Here is a 19,365-nt window from a genome sequence, read left to right on the forward strand (position 1 = left end):
AGACCTTAGAGCACCAGCGTGATGTAAGGGAGCGTGACATGAGAGACACTCTGCAGAGAGTCATTGTTTGTGGTGACAGGAGAGAGAAAAGCCTGGCTCTGCTGCTGCGGCACGGCTGCTGCTGCTGCTGCTGCTGCTTCAAGGAAGGAGTCCACTGAACTCCTGCTGCTGCTCTGGAGCTTTTTATTTCATGGTTTGTTGTTTTATTTTTATTTTATCTGTTTTATTTTGCGCGAAAAGTGATGCACTGGTGCACACAATGCTGCATTTGTTTCTGTGTCGATGAAATAACGGTGCAGGGACGCTGAAGACCAGTTTCTGAAGTGCCTGACTGTGCTGCTGATGGAACAATAGGTGTCTATAGGTGTAAGTTGCTGATCTACAAGCTGTGGGCAGGTGCAGGTGATACAGTGGGGGTGCGGGGCAGTCAGGGGTCAGGTGGTCAGAAGACCTATCCTGGTATGTAGGCAGCAGGCTCAACATTGTTGTTCTGTCCGTCCTCTATGGCCTTGTTCTTCTCACTCGTGGACAGTTCAGAGGACTGCGAGTCCACCACCGCTTTGTTTGACCTGTCGAGTGAAGAACAGCTCCGGTTAATATTGAGGACAGATGCCATTACATTAGGAAATAATAAGAAACAGAAGAGAAGTTGAAATAATGTTCAAATCAGTTCTCATTTTTGTCGTGTTAGAGTTTAATATAGTGACTAATATTAAACTCATTTCATAATTTGACCTGACGACTGCTCATTTTTAATCATTATTCTTGCTGTTTGTGGTTGAGCCAGACTTTATACTTAATAGATCTTTTTTTAAATAACTGCCTGACTGATTTTATACTTAACTGTATTATTTATTTAAACAAATAGCTACCTCTTCGTTCTGGCTGAACTTTAATATTCTTATCTCAACTTTGACTTTGACTTTGGTAGCAGCATTTTCTTCTCTTATGAAATATCTTATTAAATATATTCTAGTCTTCATTATTTAGATCTGTTAGTCTTGGCTTCCACTTACATGAGTGGAGAGACCTCATCAGTTTTTAAACAATTTAACATTTACTTATGCAAATCAGCGGTGAATATTATTCAACGGCTTATCACTAATTTATTCAGTTTTGGATGTATTTCTAGAAACATCACCACCATTATTATTATTATAACTCTGTGTTATATAGTCAACTTCTTTTACAGTTACTCTGTTTCTGCCTTAATCACGCACCCACATGCTGCATATGGACCAGATCTCCTGCCACAAATAGTCACATTACTTTCCCTTCACACCATCCTACAAGCCTTCTCCACCAGCCAGCAAAGAAAAACTTAGTCAACAAACTAAACACTTATACAGCCAAAGTGTTCACTGAAGATGTTGCATGAAAAACAAGTAAAAGAGCTTCATTATTGATCAGTTCTACAATGTTTCTGTCAACAGCCAGTATTGTAGGTAATGGCAGGTGGTGGGCGTTTTACTTACTTTTCTCTGTTGAAGACGATGAAGTCTCTCTGGACGTTGTCCAGTCGCTGCTGTAACTGACCATTCTGTGGAGAGACAGACACAAACCAACATTAGCAGCTCAACAATCACTGCGAACAACAAATTCATCACCTATCATCATTACAGTCAATGGGCCTCATTCACCAATATCTTCTTAAGAACCTTCTTAGATTCTTTCTTAAGTTGTTCTTAAGAAGTTCCTTAAGAAAACCCTACGTCAGATTCATCAACGCGTTCGTAAGCCTCAGAATTGTTCGCAGCTGTGTTCTTATGCCATCTCCTCGTAAGTTGAGGGCGTGTGCCAGGTGAGTCTAATTAACATAGGATTAGCATAGGTAACTGCCCCATCAATGCCCGTAAAAGGGCGTGAGACTGCAGGGCCGTGTGCAAACAGAGCCCACAGGCCCTGAGCAGAGAAGGTGGAGTGAGAAAGAAAGTTGAAATGCTAAAATGAAAATCTGGGAGGGAGCACCAGACTCCAAACGTAAAAAGAACTTTAGTAGTGAAGTGGCGCTACTGCGGCAGGAATGAGACAAAGAAATAAACAAAAGGCTTATATTTAGTTTATATTTTTATATTTAGGCTATATTTAGTAGCGTCAGCAGTGGATGCAGCTCTTCGGTTGTTATCAGAGAGACCACATTCTCATGTGTGCCATCATAAATATCATCATATTATCACATATGAAAAAAACAGTTGTGTGTAGTGTGAACACTTACAGTAAGTGCACTGTTGCAGCCCGCAATTAGGAAAAAAATCATATCGGCAGCTGTATGTTGCGCACAACAAAACTGATATGAATTAAGTGTCTATAATGTTTTTTAAGAGACTGCAATGATTTGTCAATTATTGTTATTAATATATATGATTATTAAAAACATCATAAAAGATAAGAAAATAATTCTTATTCAAATCATATAATATCATACAACTGCAGAACAGAAGAAAACGCTATAATCGGTTATTTTTGCAGAAGTCTCAGCACCTAAAAGTGCGTAAGTATACTCCTGACTGTTCGTAGATTTTGTTCTTAGTTAAGAACAAATTCTGGATAAGAAAACATTCATGAATGCCACAATCTTCGTAAAATCTTCGTAAGTAGGACTTAAGAACAAATTTGTTCTTAAGAACGGTTCGTGAATGAGGCCCAATGTTCTTTAGGGATGGGCACCTTTCATTTAAACCAATACGGTAACAATACCTAGTCCCTGGGAACTGGGTAGCGGTATGCAACAGTACCTGTTTTCAGTACTTTTTTGTGCATGTGTGGTAATTGAAGTTATTTTGTTTGTAAAATATTAGTCAAAACTTCAGAATTTTGAATATTTATTGTTATGGTTCAGTGTAAACAGCCGGCGAGTGGTCTCTGTTTAAAACGGGCTTCAGAGTAGAGGGCTGCATTGGGATTGGGTCCCAACCAACGCAAATCTCGTGGGAGCGGGCGGTTTGAACTTTGCTACTGGCGGAAGCGGGCGGCTTAAAAGAAACACTGTGGGATCGGGGATCGATTTATTTCATTAAAAACTGCAGGTGATGTCAGTCAGCGACAGCATGCTGGCCGGTCTCGGAGTCTGAGTGAAGAGCGGAAGTGTTGTGCTGCTGTGAGCTGAGAACGTGACCATAGTTTTTCATTTAGTGAGGTAAATTACACGTCTACTTCAGAAGTTATTCCTTGTCTCGGACACTTCTGTGAAACGTTAAAGAAACAAACAACCCCATGAATCTCTTTATTAATAGCCTATGAAATGAAGTGTTTTCTCCTGCAGGACGGGAGAAGACACATTATGAATGCATCTCTATTATGGTGTGGGCATAAATTCTCAGAGTTTGCGGGAGCAGGCGGTAGTGTAACACACACGTTGCAGTTGCGGGATGTCCCGCGCAGGGCTTTACTTCAGAGTGTGCTGGGAGATGATGACAGTTCACAGACAGTAAAGTTCTCAACGGGCCTGATAATCAAAACCCAACCCGTGGGTGTTGAAACCCGGACCCGATGCAGTCCGACTCACTAGCATTAATTCTCGGCCTGAACCCAGACAAAAAAAGAGGGAGCCCAAGGCCTGACTGGACCTGAGTCATGAGACCTGAACTATCGCGTCCAGTTGGGTTGGATGGGCCGGCCCGGCCTTTTGAGATCAATACTCGGAATGACTGTGGGAATTCGGTCGGTACCAATAAAAGTACCGAATGTGATACTCATCCCTACTGTTCTTCCACCTACAGAGTCAGAATCACTTACGTAAAAAGCTCTTAATAGTTTTCGTTCCACTGGTTAAAGCTGTAACAACTCCAAGTTTTATAGCAGTGACAAACAGGACAGTAAATGTTCCTTTACACATTGTTTTTCTAATCTGAGTTTCTTCTCCTTTAAAAAAAGAGTCGATGACTTTGACCTAGCTTTAGAGGACGCTAATGCCCTCGTGTCTCCACCTGTGCCATGTACTCGTACATATTTGGCCCAGTTCATCATGTGAGTACAGTACATCCGGCCCTGTGATGCCAGGCTGTCCTCACACCACTGTGGTGCCAAGACAAGTGGACAGGTGCTTTCTCACTCTCCCAAGGAGACACGAGACAGTGAGGAGAGAGGGAGATCATGGAGATACATCATCATTATGACACTCTAGTGTGTGTGTGTGTGTGTGTGTGTGTGTGTGTGTGGCAGAGGCACAAGAGCACAACAGGTAGAAAATGAACAAATGCAATAATTATCAGATCATACAGATGAAGTTGTGCTGAAAAAAAAAAAAGATATCAAACCATGGGCATCTTGAACATTTTCTTATGCGGTGTATCTACTGTAAAGGTAAAAATAAAAAGTATTCAAAAACAAAATAGGCTCAGACCCCTAAGGGTTAAGCCAAAACCTTCACCGTTTCCACACTTGAGAGAGTATACTGTAGTAGGTTATAGCACCAAATGACAGGCAACATCCGCACGGACAGATACTATAAGCTGCTCTCCCCCAAACTCCAGCAGCCAGATTGACCCTTAAAGCTCCAAACTGAGTCATAGGAAGCTGTTGTTCTCCTTGAAAATAAGTGAAAACAGCCTAAAGAGTGTGTCAAGTATTTGCTTTGTAATAATTTTGCATGCATGCATACAGGAGAGAGGGGGAGAGGGTGAAGACATCAGGAGCAGATCTGTGATTTGGCACATCATCTTAGCATCTTAATTGAAAGTGAAAAACAGAGTTTCTTTACCTGTGGGGTTACGGTTAAGGATCCCTGTCAGAGCAGTGTGACAAAGGAAAACGGCACATTCACATTAACACAGGAGGAATACAACTACAAAAACACACCACCACCACATAGAGAGAGAGAGAGAGGGGGGGAGAGAGAGAGGACAGGGTGTGCATGTGTGTGTGTGTGGGTGCTGCAGACTACAGAAAGGACAAAGAAACAAACAGGCAGACAGAGACAGAGGAGGAATACTGTACATCATTTGTCAAACCACAGTGAAAGATGTGACACACACAAAAGAAAGATATAAGACGGATGAGACACAAGGTGTGAGGTAGCGTCTCTCTGATGCAGCCATAACGACATATTCCTACCGCTGCTGAAGGTCTGACAGAACCCGACAACGAGACACTCGTCAGTTCAAGTGGCTCCGATCTGGATAAAATCTCACTTTATATTTACACTTGGCTACTTAGTTGCATCTCCATGAGCCTGATCATGAATCTGTTTTACGTCACGCTTGTTTTTTATTATTCAGTCTAAAGAGTTAGGTCTGCTACAATTATTACATAATCAGCTGATTGCAATTATCGTATGAATCGTTTCCCTTCATCTGTATAAAAACAGCTGGATGAAAGTCACAGAAATGTCCTAATTCCATCACTATTTCCTCGTCGTTTAAGGTTTGACTGGTCCTCGTTTAATGACATAATCACGTTGCTTCTCCTTCTTCTTCTTCTAGCACATGAGTGATGAATTAGCACCACAAATTGTTTATCTCGAGGTGCTTAATTTCTAATATTCATCTATTAACATTAGCATCATGGATTTCGTTGCAAACAGAAATGCAGTTTTTATTAATATGTTCCAATATCTAAGGCCAATAAATGTCTCTTTCCTTCTTATTTTTCATAAAGTGTATTATGAAACTTTGTTTAGGCTAATACTATTAGTGGCATGAAATTACCAGAAAAAGACAGTTAAATTGTTAATTGCAATTATTTGTATGGCAATTAGTAGTCAACTAAAGTTTCATGAAACATCTATAGACGACTGGCTTGGATTGACTAAAGGCACTGCTTCAGTTTTTATAATATTCCATGTATATCATGTTATTAAGGTAAAAAGGAAAGTTACACAAATAAAAGTTGACTAGACGCTTGTGGTTAATTTGATTTGAGAGGAGCATCTTGTCTATTTGTAAAAAGGCACACATTTTACTAACCATCTGAAACATCTAAGTGTAAATAAATTATAAAACCTGTCAAAATGTCACTTTGCTCTGGAGGCAGAGTTGTTTAGTCATGCCATATAGACTCTGAATTAATTCATATTCAAGCACACGTCCACAGTAATGTCACACACGCTCATCACTGCACTTTGCTGAAGTTTTGTACCCTCACTTAAGCACTGATAGTGTCAACATGTATAAGGAGCTCTCTGAACTGACAGCCCTAAATATAGGAATAAAAAAATACAAAACATGTTGGACTAACTGTGCATATGTGCTGGTGAGTGTCAGGTATTGAGAAAGTCTTTACCTACTTGAAATCTCTGAAAACTTTTGATAACACACTTGTTTTCTATGTTTCTCACACTTCTTCTTCCTTCACCACATCTCTACTACGGCGTAAAACAAACTTTTTTCAGGGTTTTCTATTGGAACTGAATCTATGTGTTTTGAATTTTGCATCATCATTGAGGGTTGGACAGAGATTGTTTATTCCTTTTCTTTTGGATGAATGGATGGATGATTGGACGGGTGGATAGATAGATAGATAAATAGATAGATATAATGATGGATGTGGGGTAAGAAGCTCGGCTTTCATGTGCGATGCCAAAAGAAGCCTCCGGCCTTGAAGAGAGAACAGGAGCATTACTTAAACTACAGACAGTTCACCACTTGTTTTTCTCTCTCTCTCCCTCTCTCCCTCTCTTTATTAGATGCTTTTAAAAAGACAGTTCAGAAGTTAATTGCTCCGACTGATAGATTAAACTTTTCATTTAATGAGACGAACCAACAGGGAGTGCTCTGCTGGATACGAGCCCATCAGGGACATTTCTCATCGTCCTTGTCTGGACTGTGCTGTGTGTTGTTTCTGTCTGGAGATAGGCTGCCTTTGTTTTTTTTAATGCAACGGCTAATGTGTACAGTACTAGTACTAATAAGACAGAATTAGGTGATATTTAATCTGTCTTGAAAAAAAAAACCTATCATGGAAAGCATGATTTATAAATACAATGTTTTCTCATTCCCTATACAACTTATACATGGCACATCAAACCTGTGTTTCAGACTGAACTGAGGACTTAGTTCTCACTTATAATTAACGGCATGAAAGCCGTATCCTCTCTTTCTTCCAGTGGCCTATAGTGGTTTGCCTGATACTAATACTAATTGAGTGATTTTATCATTATTCCTGTGCAGCATTAGTTTTCTTAGTAGCAATTGCACCTACTATATTTTCATCGAAATGATTTTTTTTCTTTTAGGGAATAATTGGACAGGAAGGGACGAATGCAAATTATACTTAAAGAGGAACTATGCAAGATTTTTTTACCTTAATTAAACAGCTTCAGAGTAATTGTGATGGTTAAATGAGTTACAGGGAGAATGGAGGCTCTCTGCCTTCCACCCAGCGGCTCCTGCCCGAAAACCAACCTTGTAAGATCAGCGCCTCTGACCCAGTGTCCCAGATGTCGTCTAGGTGGCACCACAACACAAACACTACCCCATAATCTGAAATATGTTGTTTAGAATACACAAATATACACATCGTAAAACGTGTATGATATATATAACATTATCCACTGCTCTATAGCTTGCCTTCTCACCGGCTTCGTTGAAAACAAATGCACATGGCCGAGAGGAGTGACCGGTCTTGCAAAGTTCCACTTAAAAGCTTTAATGTTTCACCTCAGGTTGTAAAAATAAGAATCCAACATAACAGATAAGTTTATTTGTTTTTATCTCATCTTATCTCATACATGTGTCACTGAATAACCTTAATATTATTCAATATGTGAGCTGTATTAACTCTAATTTTGGTCTCTACCATCCAAATCCCCAACTATGTTCCCAGCTAGTTGCTAAATGTGTCTGTTTTGGTCTTTGGAGTTATTTGTCTGAAAACAGACATATTGAAATGAATGTTGTAATATTTTAAAGGGGAACTATCTAAGTCTGATCGCCTCTCCCTTGTACTATAACAAGTTATTTGACCATCACAATTACTCCAAAGCTGTTTAATTAAGGTAAAACGCTTGCATAGTTCCTCTTTAACTCTAAACTGATTTGCAGTAAGTTCAATTCTAAATACAATTTTAAAATGTTACAAAATCTTCCTCCATTGTGTACCCCCTCTTGTGTTACACTAATGATTGCACAGTATACATAACCCTGGTGCTTTGTCTCTCATGTACTGTTGTTATTATCCACTGTATTTCATACATGCAGTGAAGGATAAACTTGAATGACATTTCTGATTAATAGAGGGGTATGTGTGTATATAATATATTATGTGTGTGTGTGTGAGTGAGGAGAGCATGCCAATTTATTTTGTTCCCGCAGCACGAGTCCAATTTTCTGCTGTATATTATCAGTGATTTAATTGAGCTAATTCCATGCTACATTACGAGCACAGCAGCGACGGGGGAGGGAGGCCGAGGCGGAGAGAGAGATAAATAAAGGAAGTGAGGAAAAATAGATGAGGATGGGGGAACACGTACTGTACTGTATCTGTACGGGGGGGTGGGGGGCTGAACGCGACATGGAGACAACATAAAGGAAGTCTGAGGACGAGGGAGGTGAAAGACGGTCGTAGAGAAGAGAAACATGCAGAAAGAATACAGAGCAGCCTGAGGGTAATGAGTAAGAAGCAGGCTGGGACAGCTCCCTTCATTCAATATTGATCTGCTATGCTTCTGAAATGCTGTCCAGAGCATCTCCCTCTCTCTCTCTCTCTCTCTCTCTCTCTCTCTCTCTCTCTCTCTCTCTCTCTCTCTCTCTCTCTCTCTCTCTCTCTCTCTCTCTCTCTCTCATCCACAGCATCAAGCATTAACTTTTCTTTCTTCGTCTCCATCTCTCATCCATCCTTCCTTCCATCCATCACAAGTGGCCCCACAGGTCCTTTTTGTAAGAGGATATTGTAAAGCATTGCATCAACACAAACTAATATTTATCCGACCAGCAACGCAGCAAAATGTGACTACTTAAGATGAATAATAGATAAGGCGCTAAACGAGCCAGTTTGAGAAGAGGTGAAACATTTCAGTATCGTGTTTTTTTCTGGACATATATTTGAGTTTATGACACCGTTTAGAATATATATAGCTAGAATGACATTATTTATTTACTGTTCGTAACAAGATAGTTTCACTGAAGGTTTCACCCAAACTAAACTGATTCCTCCATACAACCTCAGTCTTATAAGACTATAAGGGTGGGAAGGGGAGACCTTATGATACGATATTATCACGATACTTGTGTCTTGATATGATACTATTGCGATATTAAAAATATTGCAATATGCTGCGATTTATTAGCTTTTTTCAGCTGCAAATGATGTCTCCAAATGAAAACTTTGGTAACATCAGTTTTTTTGAATAAGATAAACTTCTATATTAATCTGTTTAAATCCCAACTCAAAACTCACCTGTTTCGACTTGCTCATCATATCTAAGTCACTGCACTTGTTTTAATTAATTTCATTGTTTCTTCCTTGGTGCTTTATGCTGTGTTATTCATATTTTATATGTGCTGTTTTCTATGCTGTGTTTTTTTTGCTTATGAGATGTTCTGATGTTCTGTATGTAATTATTTTCTGTGAGGCGACCTTGAGTGCCATGAAAGGCGCCATACAAATAAAATCTATTATTATTAAGTTTGTTCATACATACTGCATCCGTATATCGATACTATATTGCCATGCAAAATATCGTGATACAATGCTAGATATAATAAAAATGGAGGTGTTCATTATTTCAGATAAGTTAACTGACCGTTTTTTTTTTGTCCTGACAAACAAGTCGTTTGATCTTTGTTGAGCTGCATTAGGAAAATGTCGCCTAAAACTTATAAGAACAAGGTGATTTAATTTAATTTTGAAATACTGTAAGAGTAAAAAAACAACAAAAAACATTTCATTGACACTTGACTGTTTGTTTCCTTTAGTCCGTCCATTCGCTGCTACTTCACCCGTCTCCATAAACATGACAGATGTTTCCCCCGAGAGGCTGCTATCTTTACTTTTATTGGAATGGGAGACGTTCTCTTTGTCTACATGGGCCCAGGGATGATGAATGTTGTCTGGCTGCACAGTGAGATATTACTGATATATACAACACACACACACACACACACAGACACACACACACACATACAGACAGACCTCCACAAGCAGTTGTCAGATTTTTATAAAACATGGTGCAGGACGCTACGGGCCACAGCTCTGATTTCTTATTGCAGGCTGGCAAGTTATGTGCTCTGGAGTCTGGACCAAACAAATTGCTGCACTTTTATTAGAAAGGGAGAAGTCCCTCCCCTACAAACTGTTGGTGTCGGTGCCAAAAAGAGTGAGGGGACGGGCCAAACTCAATGACTCTGCACTGGCGTAGGTTGTAAAACGCATGTGTTCCAGTGGTGTCACACAATATTTTAGGATGGCAGCCAGATCGTACACACACACAACTGCACAGCTGATGATGGGAGTACACAAATTAAAATCATGACCCATTTGATTCCAGTTAGACTGTGAACTTTTGCTGCCTCAGTGGGAAAAAATCTAAAGAGTCAAAACTGGACAGATGCCTAGAATAAAGCGTGACACTAACCCTGTTGTACTGATCAATTGACTCTTCTACTGTAAATACATTTATTCTGATAAACAGCCCCTGGGTTCCAGCTTGGAGGCGGCTTTTACTACAGTCCCTCTAGTGACAGGAAAAACTGGCAGCAAAGTGTTTTTATTGTTTAGCTATTCTGCCGTTTACTGTGTCTCCTGTGCAGTGATGCCAATGGAGAATGACTCAGGACAGGAAGTGAAGCATCTTATTGTATATGGGTCTGTAACCTCTCGGGTCACATGTGGCAACAGATTTATTAAACACTACAGTATGTGACAAAGGGAAGTCCTAGTGTGTCCCATTATCATGGCTTCTTGTACAGTTAACATTAATAGTCAGTGGCTTATATGTCAGCTGTCACTTACCTCACAAATAACAAGTTTAATATGAGTTAATGTCAAATAAAATCAGCAGAATACAAATAAAGAAACATGTCTTAATGTAAAGTTAACACAAAAATCTTCCCTTTCCAAAACTCCAGTTTTACATACAGTTAGACGAGGGTCATACATCAAAGCTTATAAATGACCTTCTCTTGTCCTTGAGGCTTTTCAACACCAACAGTTGTATTAAGACTTAAATTTCAAGTAAACACAAATGACTCATACTGTAGGGCTGCAACTAACAATTATTTTGATAATCGATTAATCTGTCAAATATTTTTTCAATTAATCGATGAATTAGAATTTTCTTTTAAATTTATTATGCTGCAAACTAAGTAAAAGTGATCTTGCATGGCACACCGCCACAACTTAAAAAAATCCTAGCGAAAACACTGCATGTCACTTTTGCAAGGAGTGCAGCTAACACACTTTCTAGCGTTATATAAAGTGAAATGCTCCCACACTTCAGAAGATTTTGGTCAAAATGTTTTCTCTTTGTTCTCATGGTCATGTTTCAAAATACCAGCAATATCTCTAGTCTTCTTCTACAGTGTTTTACGTTTTGGTTTGCACTGTCACGTTGTGACATTACCGCCTCCTGCTGGTACTACTCGTCCCTACACTCGCAGCGCTCCGCTCATCGTGAAGTAAACAGCTCTGCGACACAGTGAGTGACATATTAATCACGCAACACAATGAATCGATAATGACGTTCGTTGCCAACGCTTTGAGTGATCAATTTTTATCAGTTTAATTGATTGGTTGTTACAGCCAGGACTCAAGGTCTTAGAAGTTACACCGAGCTTTTGCTCTCAAAGACGTTGGCACTGATCACAGCTCCCTGGACCAAAAATTAAAGCACTGCTGTCGGCCATAGCTGCCTCACATCTTTACGAGCGTGTAATAATGTGTGTGGGTGTGTGTGTTCCTCCCACGTCTCACTCGACCGGGTGATCTAATTAACCTTTTTAATGTTTTCCTCTCTCTTTTGTATAAACACCCAGAGGACAACAGCTGATTTATGTGGACGAATCTGGAGTAGAAATAAAAAATTTAGAAAGAGCGAGGTGATTGCTTTCCTCCACTGTCCCCATTCTTTCTCACACACACACGCGCGCGCACTCAAAGCTGGCAGGTGGCAGGTGGCACATTTGTACTGATGAAGGTGAGGGAGGACAGACCTCTGAAATGTGTCCTTGATGCTCTTAATAGCACTCGAGACACATTTAAAAGACAAACTAAGGAGCAAGTTATCACTTGTAACTGGGCCAAGTGAAAGTAACAGTCAGCTTTCTTTAATGAATGATGATGAGCACTGAGACGGAGCGACGCCGTCATAACAGGGATGTGTGATCGGCCAGAACAGGATAAACCAACCTGAGTTTGACTTCAATGTATATTTAAGTTTAAGTTCACTTTTTTTAAGGAAACACCGGCAGTAAAAAAGTGCATAGTGTCAAAATGATGAACTCCTGACCAATATTTAATTTCGCCACAGCAGGTGGTAAGTGTCTCATTTTGGAACAAATGCTTTTCAAATCTTGATGTGTAATTGGTGTGTTGAGAGTTTTACCTGTGGGGACCCATCAGACCCCTGGTCCCTGGTCTTTCTCGCAAGTCTTTTCTTCTTCTTGTGAAGTGGTTTGGACTCCAGGATCATTTCCTCCAGCTCAAATGTAGGGTCACAGTTTAACCTCCTCCTCTGCAGACACACAGATAAAAATAAAAATATGTATACAGGCAAAAATTGAAAAATAAAAGATTCACAGGGTCAAATATTGAAACACGTACATTTTAGCACTGTTAGATGTGTTTTGGTTATTTTTGTGTTTGTGCATTTGCAGATTTCTGTGTGTTTCTGTGTATTAGTTGAACAGGTAAAAACAGGAAGAGTAAAGCAACAGGTGCATCACATAAAATAATATGAAAAGATTTAAGTTGCTGTCTATCCAATACAGATTGATGCAATGCACACTTTTGCATAAAAAGATCCAAACTCAACCGGCAGTGAGCCAATAAAGACAAAAAGGAAATGCAGGGGAGTTAGAAACAAAACACGAGGGCTGATTTCTCCCTTCATGTTAAAACATTAATGGTCTGTGAGGGACTAAAGACAGAGGAGGAGGAGCCTATAATTAGATAGAGAGATGCTGTCAATTCCCCATCGATCCTCTGTGTTTTTCCTCCGCTGTGCCAGTCTGGCCTCTTGGGGGGGAAACCAGCTGCTCTGCAGTCACCACAGACTTTACTGGAATTAGATAAAGTCATTTATTCATCTATTCACTTAAACAGTCATTATTCTGCATTTTATTCAGCTCTGGCACTGAGTACTCACAGTTACTGTCACCTCAATGCTTCACTCAAACAATACATTGTTTTTAGATCGCTCCTTCATTGCATCAGTGTGATTGACTGACCAGTGACACAGCTATAATTTTATTTATCGATATTTATAATGACTGCAGCTGAATCACTCTCCCGTGTCGTTACAGATATACAGTACAGATGCTGGATGATATTTCTCTGTACAGTTACAGCTAGGGATGCAACGATTCTAGATTTTCTTGGTGCAATTATTGTCAGAGAAATAATCACAATTATCACGATTATTATATTAAATAATAAATAAACTATGAAAATCAAATGTAGTCAAAAGGTAAATTGACATTAACGTAATTTAACCCAGTTACTGTGTATTTACCTTTACTTTGGTGCACAAAGCCGGGTGGGTATCCCACAGGTGATGACTCATATCAGACATACAGTGCAGTATTTCCTCCTTTAGCTGCTATTTCATTGCGGCAGGTTTGTCAGGCTGATGAGCCGCCATCGACTAAATACTTGTGTTTGGAGGGAATCGGTTTTCCTCTGCCAAACTTTACCACTCGTCCACATCTCTGTCTGCAACTCGCACGGAACGAAAACAAAGTTACACACACGGTTGTTGTGTAACTTTGCGCTGATCTGCCAACATGGCTGCGACATCAGATTTTTAGGAAAGTGACGGTATTTAGGAACCTTTACGATTAAATAATTGTGGGGTTTAATACCGCGATTAATTGTGAAAACAAGTAATGGTGACATCCCTAGTTACAGTTACATATCAAGCAGTTGGAGACAGGAGGCCTCTGTCTCCATCCAGAGGTTGTTATAATGCTTCAGACTCCCACCTGGACAGACCTGCAGCCTCTCTCATGCTGTTGTCTTTATCTAAGAGGTGTGTGTGTGGGTATGTGTGTGTGTGTGTTCTGACTGGGTGTCTCCAGCTCCACCCAGCAGGGGGCAGTGTCTACAGTATCTACAGTATCTAAGGCTTTGGGAGGAGAAGATGAAGTGTGTCATTCTGGCCAGATCCTCTTTCCTTATGTCTTTGTCCCTTCGGGGGAATTACTGCTATTGGGTATATGGGGGACAGGACGAGGGAGGAGAGGGTTCAGGGAAAGATGGGTTTATTTTTTTTTTAATATTCTGACATGTTTGAAAAGAGGAAAGTCGTGCTGTTGTACTCTGACAGAGCTGTAAGGTTATTTCTCATGGCATTTGTTCACTTTTGCCATTTTGTTTTTAAAGTGTGAGGCTGCTGTATATTTGTGCCAATATTTAAAGAAACAAGAGGATGAATCGGAGAAAGTGTGGTGGATCTGCAGGAGAACGTCAGGAGAATATATCAGCTATATCCCGCTGAGATGGAGAGCTTTTTGTTGTGTGGCATACTAAAGCAGCGCTGAGTTTTATCTCTGATACTTACATTGGGAATAAAGCCTGGAGGAAGCTGTTTGCTGAGTATGGCGTCCCAGTTGACGTCTGACATGTAGTCCAGATCCTGTAGCTCTGCCAGGCAGGAAATTCGCTTCTGGACATCTATGCACAGCAGCTGAAGGACACAAAGAGATTAGGAATAAAACAATCGTCCACGGGGGAGGCAGGGCTGAAAAAGTTAAAAAGGCAAAGAGTCCCACTGAGACAAGAGCACATGTTTGCCCTCAAGGATGTGTCTGAGAATGAGGATACAGGGACAAAAAGGGTGCTGGAGGTGGGAGATACTGGCGGGGGTGAGGTGGGGGGGAGATAGGAGAGAGGAGAGGAAGATAAAGAAACAGAGGGAGGAGAAGGAAAATGACATAGATATACAAAAATGGTGATGAGGTAAAATCAGCAGGTTGTGAAGTGTGAAGGACGAATGAAAATTATACGGAGCGTGGAATTCTCCTCTTACAGTCTCACTTTCTTTACATCTCTCTCTCTCTCTCTCTCTCTCTCTCTCTCTCTCACACACACACACACTCCACTTCTCTCCCACACACACACACACACACTCTTACACATGCGACTTGAATGCCAATGAGGTACGAGGAGTCTGAGCACGAAGCAATGCAACAGTTTGACTGCAGTGGATCGCTGCCAAGACAAAACCCAAACGCTACAGCAACAGTGGATCTGTTTGCACGTGGTTTAATTGAGATGGAGGAAGAAAAGAGTCCTGATAGTTAATTATACATAGACTGTTGAGATAGTCTGTGTATATATAGATATTATACGTAAAGTAAAAAAAAGGGAAAAATGTGCATTTTAAGTGTTGTAATAGAGGAGTCAGTTTGTAAAGTCATGTTGACTTTGTACCTCAGATTTATTCTCTTACTTTGTTGGTATAAAAAAAAAACCTAATTAAAATGCCGAAGCCACCGCGCGCACTGCACAAATAGACCTCTATGCACAAATAAACCACTTGTGTACAAAGTCGGGGGCTGCAACAATTAAACTGACCCCTAATTATGATTCTGTAGATGCACCGTATTTGTCCAAATGAAGCGCTGGTGTCGGTTATGGATAATTGTCTTCCCACAGGAAATAAAAGATTCAAACACGTGGAGTAGAATCTAAAGTCTTGCCAAGTAGAGAGCAAAAGAAATCGAAACGTACAAACATTAGATCCTCGTCTGTTTTGTCCATAAACATATTTACAACAGGATCACACAGCAGTCAGACATTAGTCAATGTGTGTGCGTGTGTGATGTTTACTGATTCAGTTTTAGCACCATCAATAGGAGAAGCTGGTTTATATAAATGACTACATCACATTCAGGAGGTGTGGTAGCTGCGACACTCTCACCCACCCACATTTGAAAGAAGTTTGGCATACATTTAAAATCTCAAGTCATTTCCAGTCTTGTGTTGAAGGAGTAAACTTGAGTAGTAGAGGTCGACTGATGTGGTTTTTTTCAGGGCCGATACTGATTTTTGGTAATCAAGGAAGCTGATATCCAATATTTAGCTCCGATATTCATTTGCAGTAAAAAGAAGAATTTATAATAACACGCCTGGGATTAGACTGAATACAGAATACCTTTTGTTTGCTTTTTTGTACACTGAAAATCTGTGATAAAAAGACCTAAAATGTTTGTAGAGTAACATTAACTCCAAGACAAATCTAGGTTCAATGGGGGCTGTGGGCGGGATATTGTTGTGGCTGGATCAGAGCAGAAGGAATGCGTGTTACAATAAACTTATTTCTTGCGAAAACTGCTACCGATTATTTAAAAAATGGCGGATATTGGACGACATTAACTAACCCTAACCCTAACCCAATAATCGGTTTATCTCTAGTCAGATGTCATGTTCCAAAAGTTCCTATGGCTCGTTTCTAGACCCACCTACGGAGCAAATATATTTGCTGCAGCTAGGGTGCATCTAGATTTCTAGGCTAAAAATATCCAGCAGATAGCAAAAAAAAGTTGGGAACACATTTGTGTCCCAGTACTTCTGGCTCATTATATGCCCGGTTCATCGGCCCAAGTCTGGTCCACAAACAGCACAACTGTCAAGAACAAGGACAACAGCTGGAATCAGCCCAGATGTGGAGGTCTGTGGGTCTGACTAAAGCTCAGGACCGAGACCTTTTATCAAGAAAAATAAATTCTTCATGGATGGTTCCCAACTTTGGCAACAAATTTCAGATCTGTAGTTGTTACGAACCACGACAGCATTAACCCTCTACAGCTCTTCTTCTATGGAATATTCTGCATTAGACTGGTTTACCTTTCTGAGGAGAGACTTCATCTCCACGGACCAGCCTGCTGGGTAGCTGGGATGGACCTTGTGGAAGGTCTGAAGGATCTCATTAGTGGGTGTGCTGGATCTCATCACATAAGGTCTCTGCGGAGGGGAGAGGAGTGTGTTAGAGACAGCTTGTATTCATAGTCACGCACCGCCTGCAGGAGTTTCTTTTGATAAAGTACGTGTCTTAAAATTTGTTCCTCTCTTGGCCCTCTCTACTTTCTCTCACGTCTGTTCTCGCCTTCTGTGAACCTGTTCCTTGCAATGATGGGGACAAATGACAGAGGAAATAGAAAATAAGGGATTAATCTTAAAACACAAGTTAAACTCTCTGCCTTTCGGAGAGCGAGAGTTTTCTCTAGGTCAGAAACAAGGGAAAACCTTCACAATCAGTCCTTGTCCACCCTCTTAAACTTGGTCTAGGACAGAGCGTTGGAGGATGAGCCTGGCTGCTCGGAGAGACACCTCTTCCCTTGGCCTCCTTTTGAATTGTTTGTTTATAGAGGCTCAAAGGCATAAATGGCACTTTTTACTGTTATTTCTGCTTTGTCAGATGGTTGAGAGTAAAGAGAAACAGGGGGGAAGATGAAAGGGTAACGGCAGTGGCACGCAACCCAGGTGGATGCTTCGCTATTATTCACTTTTATTACGGTCTATTTTAGATGCATGATGGCAATTATATTCCAATCCTGCAGATGTTCCCCATAGATGGCACACACGAGGTGTCAGGACACCGGTGATGTATTCCTTTTGGAGTCAGATGTTTTAAAGTCAGATGGTGGATAAGGGGGAAATTTTCTCATGTATTACAATATATTTGCATTGCATTGTAAGTTTACGATGCGGTTTCAGCGTTCCTCCTCCTCTGAGGTTTGGAGAAGTTCCTTGTAATTTAGAAACCGATTGACAGTGATTGATTTGCAGTTAAAGAGAGATGCTGAGTCGACAAATGACAACTGGTGGAGAGACCCAGCAGGCGAACTTTACTGGTTAGAGAGGTTACTTAAAGGGATACTTCACCCAAAACCGATAATTCACCAATTTTCTACTCACCGTCATGCCAAGGAAGGGTTTGGAGAACTTTCAGAGTCATCAAAACGCTTTTGGAGTTCCAGGGGGGGTCCGGCTGGCAACAGATTTGTATATAATGGCGGCAGATAGAGTTCACTTTTGAATCGTCCATAACACACACTATGAAACATCCAGATACCTCCATACTGCTCGTCTGTACTGACCAACGTGTCCTGAAGCCACCACATGAAAAAGTTGTTTGGAAAAAATTCATTGGATCTCTGTTTTTAGCCTTGTTGTAGTAGTAGCTCCCAGTGGCTCTGTTGATGTTTGTGCGCATGCGCAGGATTTGCTGTGAGATGTTCGTTGGTCGTTTTAAACCATTGGATGTTTGATCTAAACACGGAAGAACATCTTACAGCAAATCTCGAGCAGCCACTGGGAGCTACTGCTACAACGAGGCTAAAAACAGAGATCAAATAAATTTATTCCAAACAACTTTTTCATGTGGCGGCTTCAGGACACTTGGGTCAGTACAGACGAGCAGTATGGAGGTATCTGGATGTTTCATAGTGTGTGTTTTGGACGATTCAAAAGTGAGCACTATCACCACCATGTTATGAAAATCCGTTGCCAGCCAGCCCCCCCCCTGGAACTCCAACTCCTAAAGTTCTCCAAACTCTTCCTTGACATGACGGTGAGTAGATGATTGGTGAATTATTGATTTTGGGTGAAGTATCTCTTTAAATGGTCTGAAAGCAGAAACACAATCTTGTGCCTGGCCTCATGGGGCAGGGTTGGACTGACAGGCACTGAGGGAGGGTCGGTGAAGTGACTGACAGGGCTGGTTAAAACTTTATGGGTTTCTTTGACGGGCTACCGGCCCACCGATGCGGCAGCCCACTGGGACTTGTACCAGAATGCCTGACGGCCGGTCTGACCCTGTCTGAAAGTGAAGCATGAATGAAGTGAGAAGTGGTCGGAGCTTAAGAGAGAGATAAGATGAAGTAAAGAGGGAGCTGAGAAGGGATCGAAAAGGTGCCTGGAGCTGGATAATGGTGAGCTGGTTCTCAATTTCTCAACAGCTAAAATATTCTGCACATCCAACGCCCTGAGAGTGATTTACGCTTCACAGACGGTCTGGAAGTGTGGCACTCAGAGAAAAATGTTGAGGAAAACCCTACGGAGACAGAGGGTTGATGTGAAAATGAATTATCAGGGTGAAGGTAGGTAATGGTGTTGTGCAGAGAGAGAGAGTGAGTGGTGGAAACAAGTTTGGGGAAAAAAGAGGAAAATGATGCACCCTCTCCTAAATGAGTGAAGATTGTACTTTAAAGGTAGAGTCTGTCGGATTTTCCTAAAAAATAAAATAAATCCTGCATAATCATCACCGAT

At 40.8% G+C, this 19,365-nt stretch overlaps 1 protein-coding gene across 1 annotated transcript in view; it reads right to left on the reverse strand.

Annotated features, from left to right (window-relative positions):
* Positions 1-451: 451 nt before the first annotated feature.
* stk32a (serine/threonine kinase 32A) overlaps positions 452-19,365 on the reverse strand; it is a gene marked incomplete at both ends in the record, with an annotated part of 69,577 nt that continues 50,663 nt past the window's right edge. Inside the window, 5 exons of the mRNA XM_083986339.1 lie at positions 452-569; positions 1,476-1,540; positions 12,479-12,607; positions 14,654-14,779; positions 16,942-17,058. Coding sequence (XP_083842465.1) covers positions 452-569; positions 1,476-1,540; positions 12,479-12,607; positions 14,654-14,779; positions 16,942-17,058 — 555 coding nt within the window. The remainder of the gene's footprint in view (positions 570-1,475; positions 1,541-12,478; positions 12,608-14,653; positions 14,780-16,941; positions 17,059-19,365) is intronic.

Source organism: Trachurus trachurus (genome assembly GCF_905171665.1).
Source record: "Trachurus trachurus genome assembly, chromosome: 14".
NCBI lineage: Eukaryota > Metazoa > Chordata > Actinopteri > Carangiformes > Carangidae > Trachurus > Trachurus trachurus.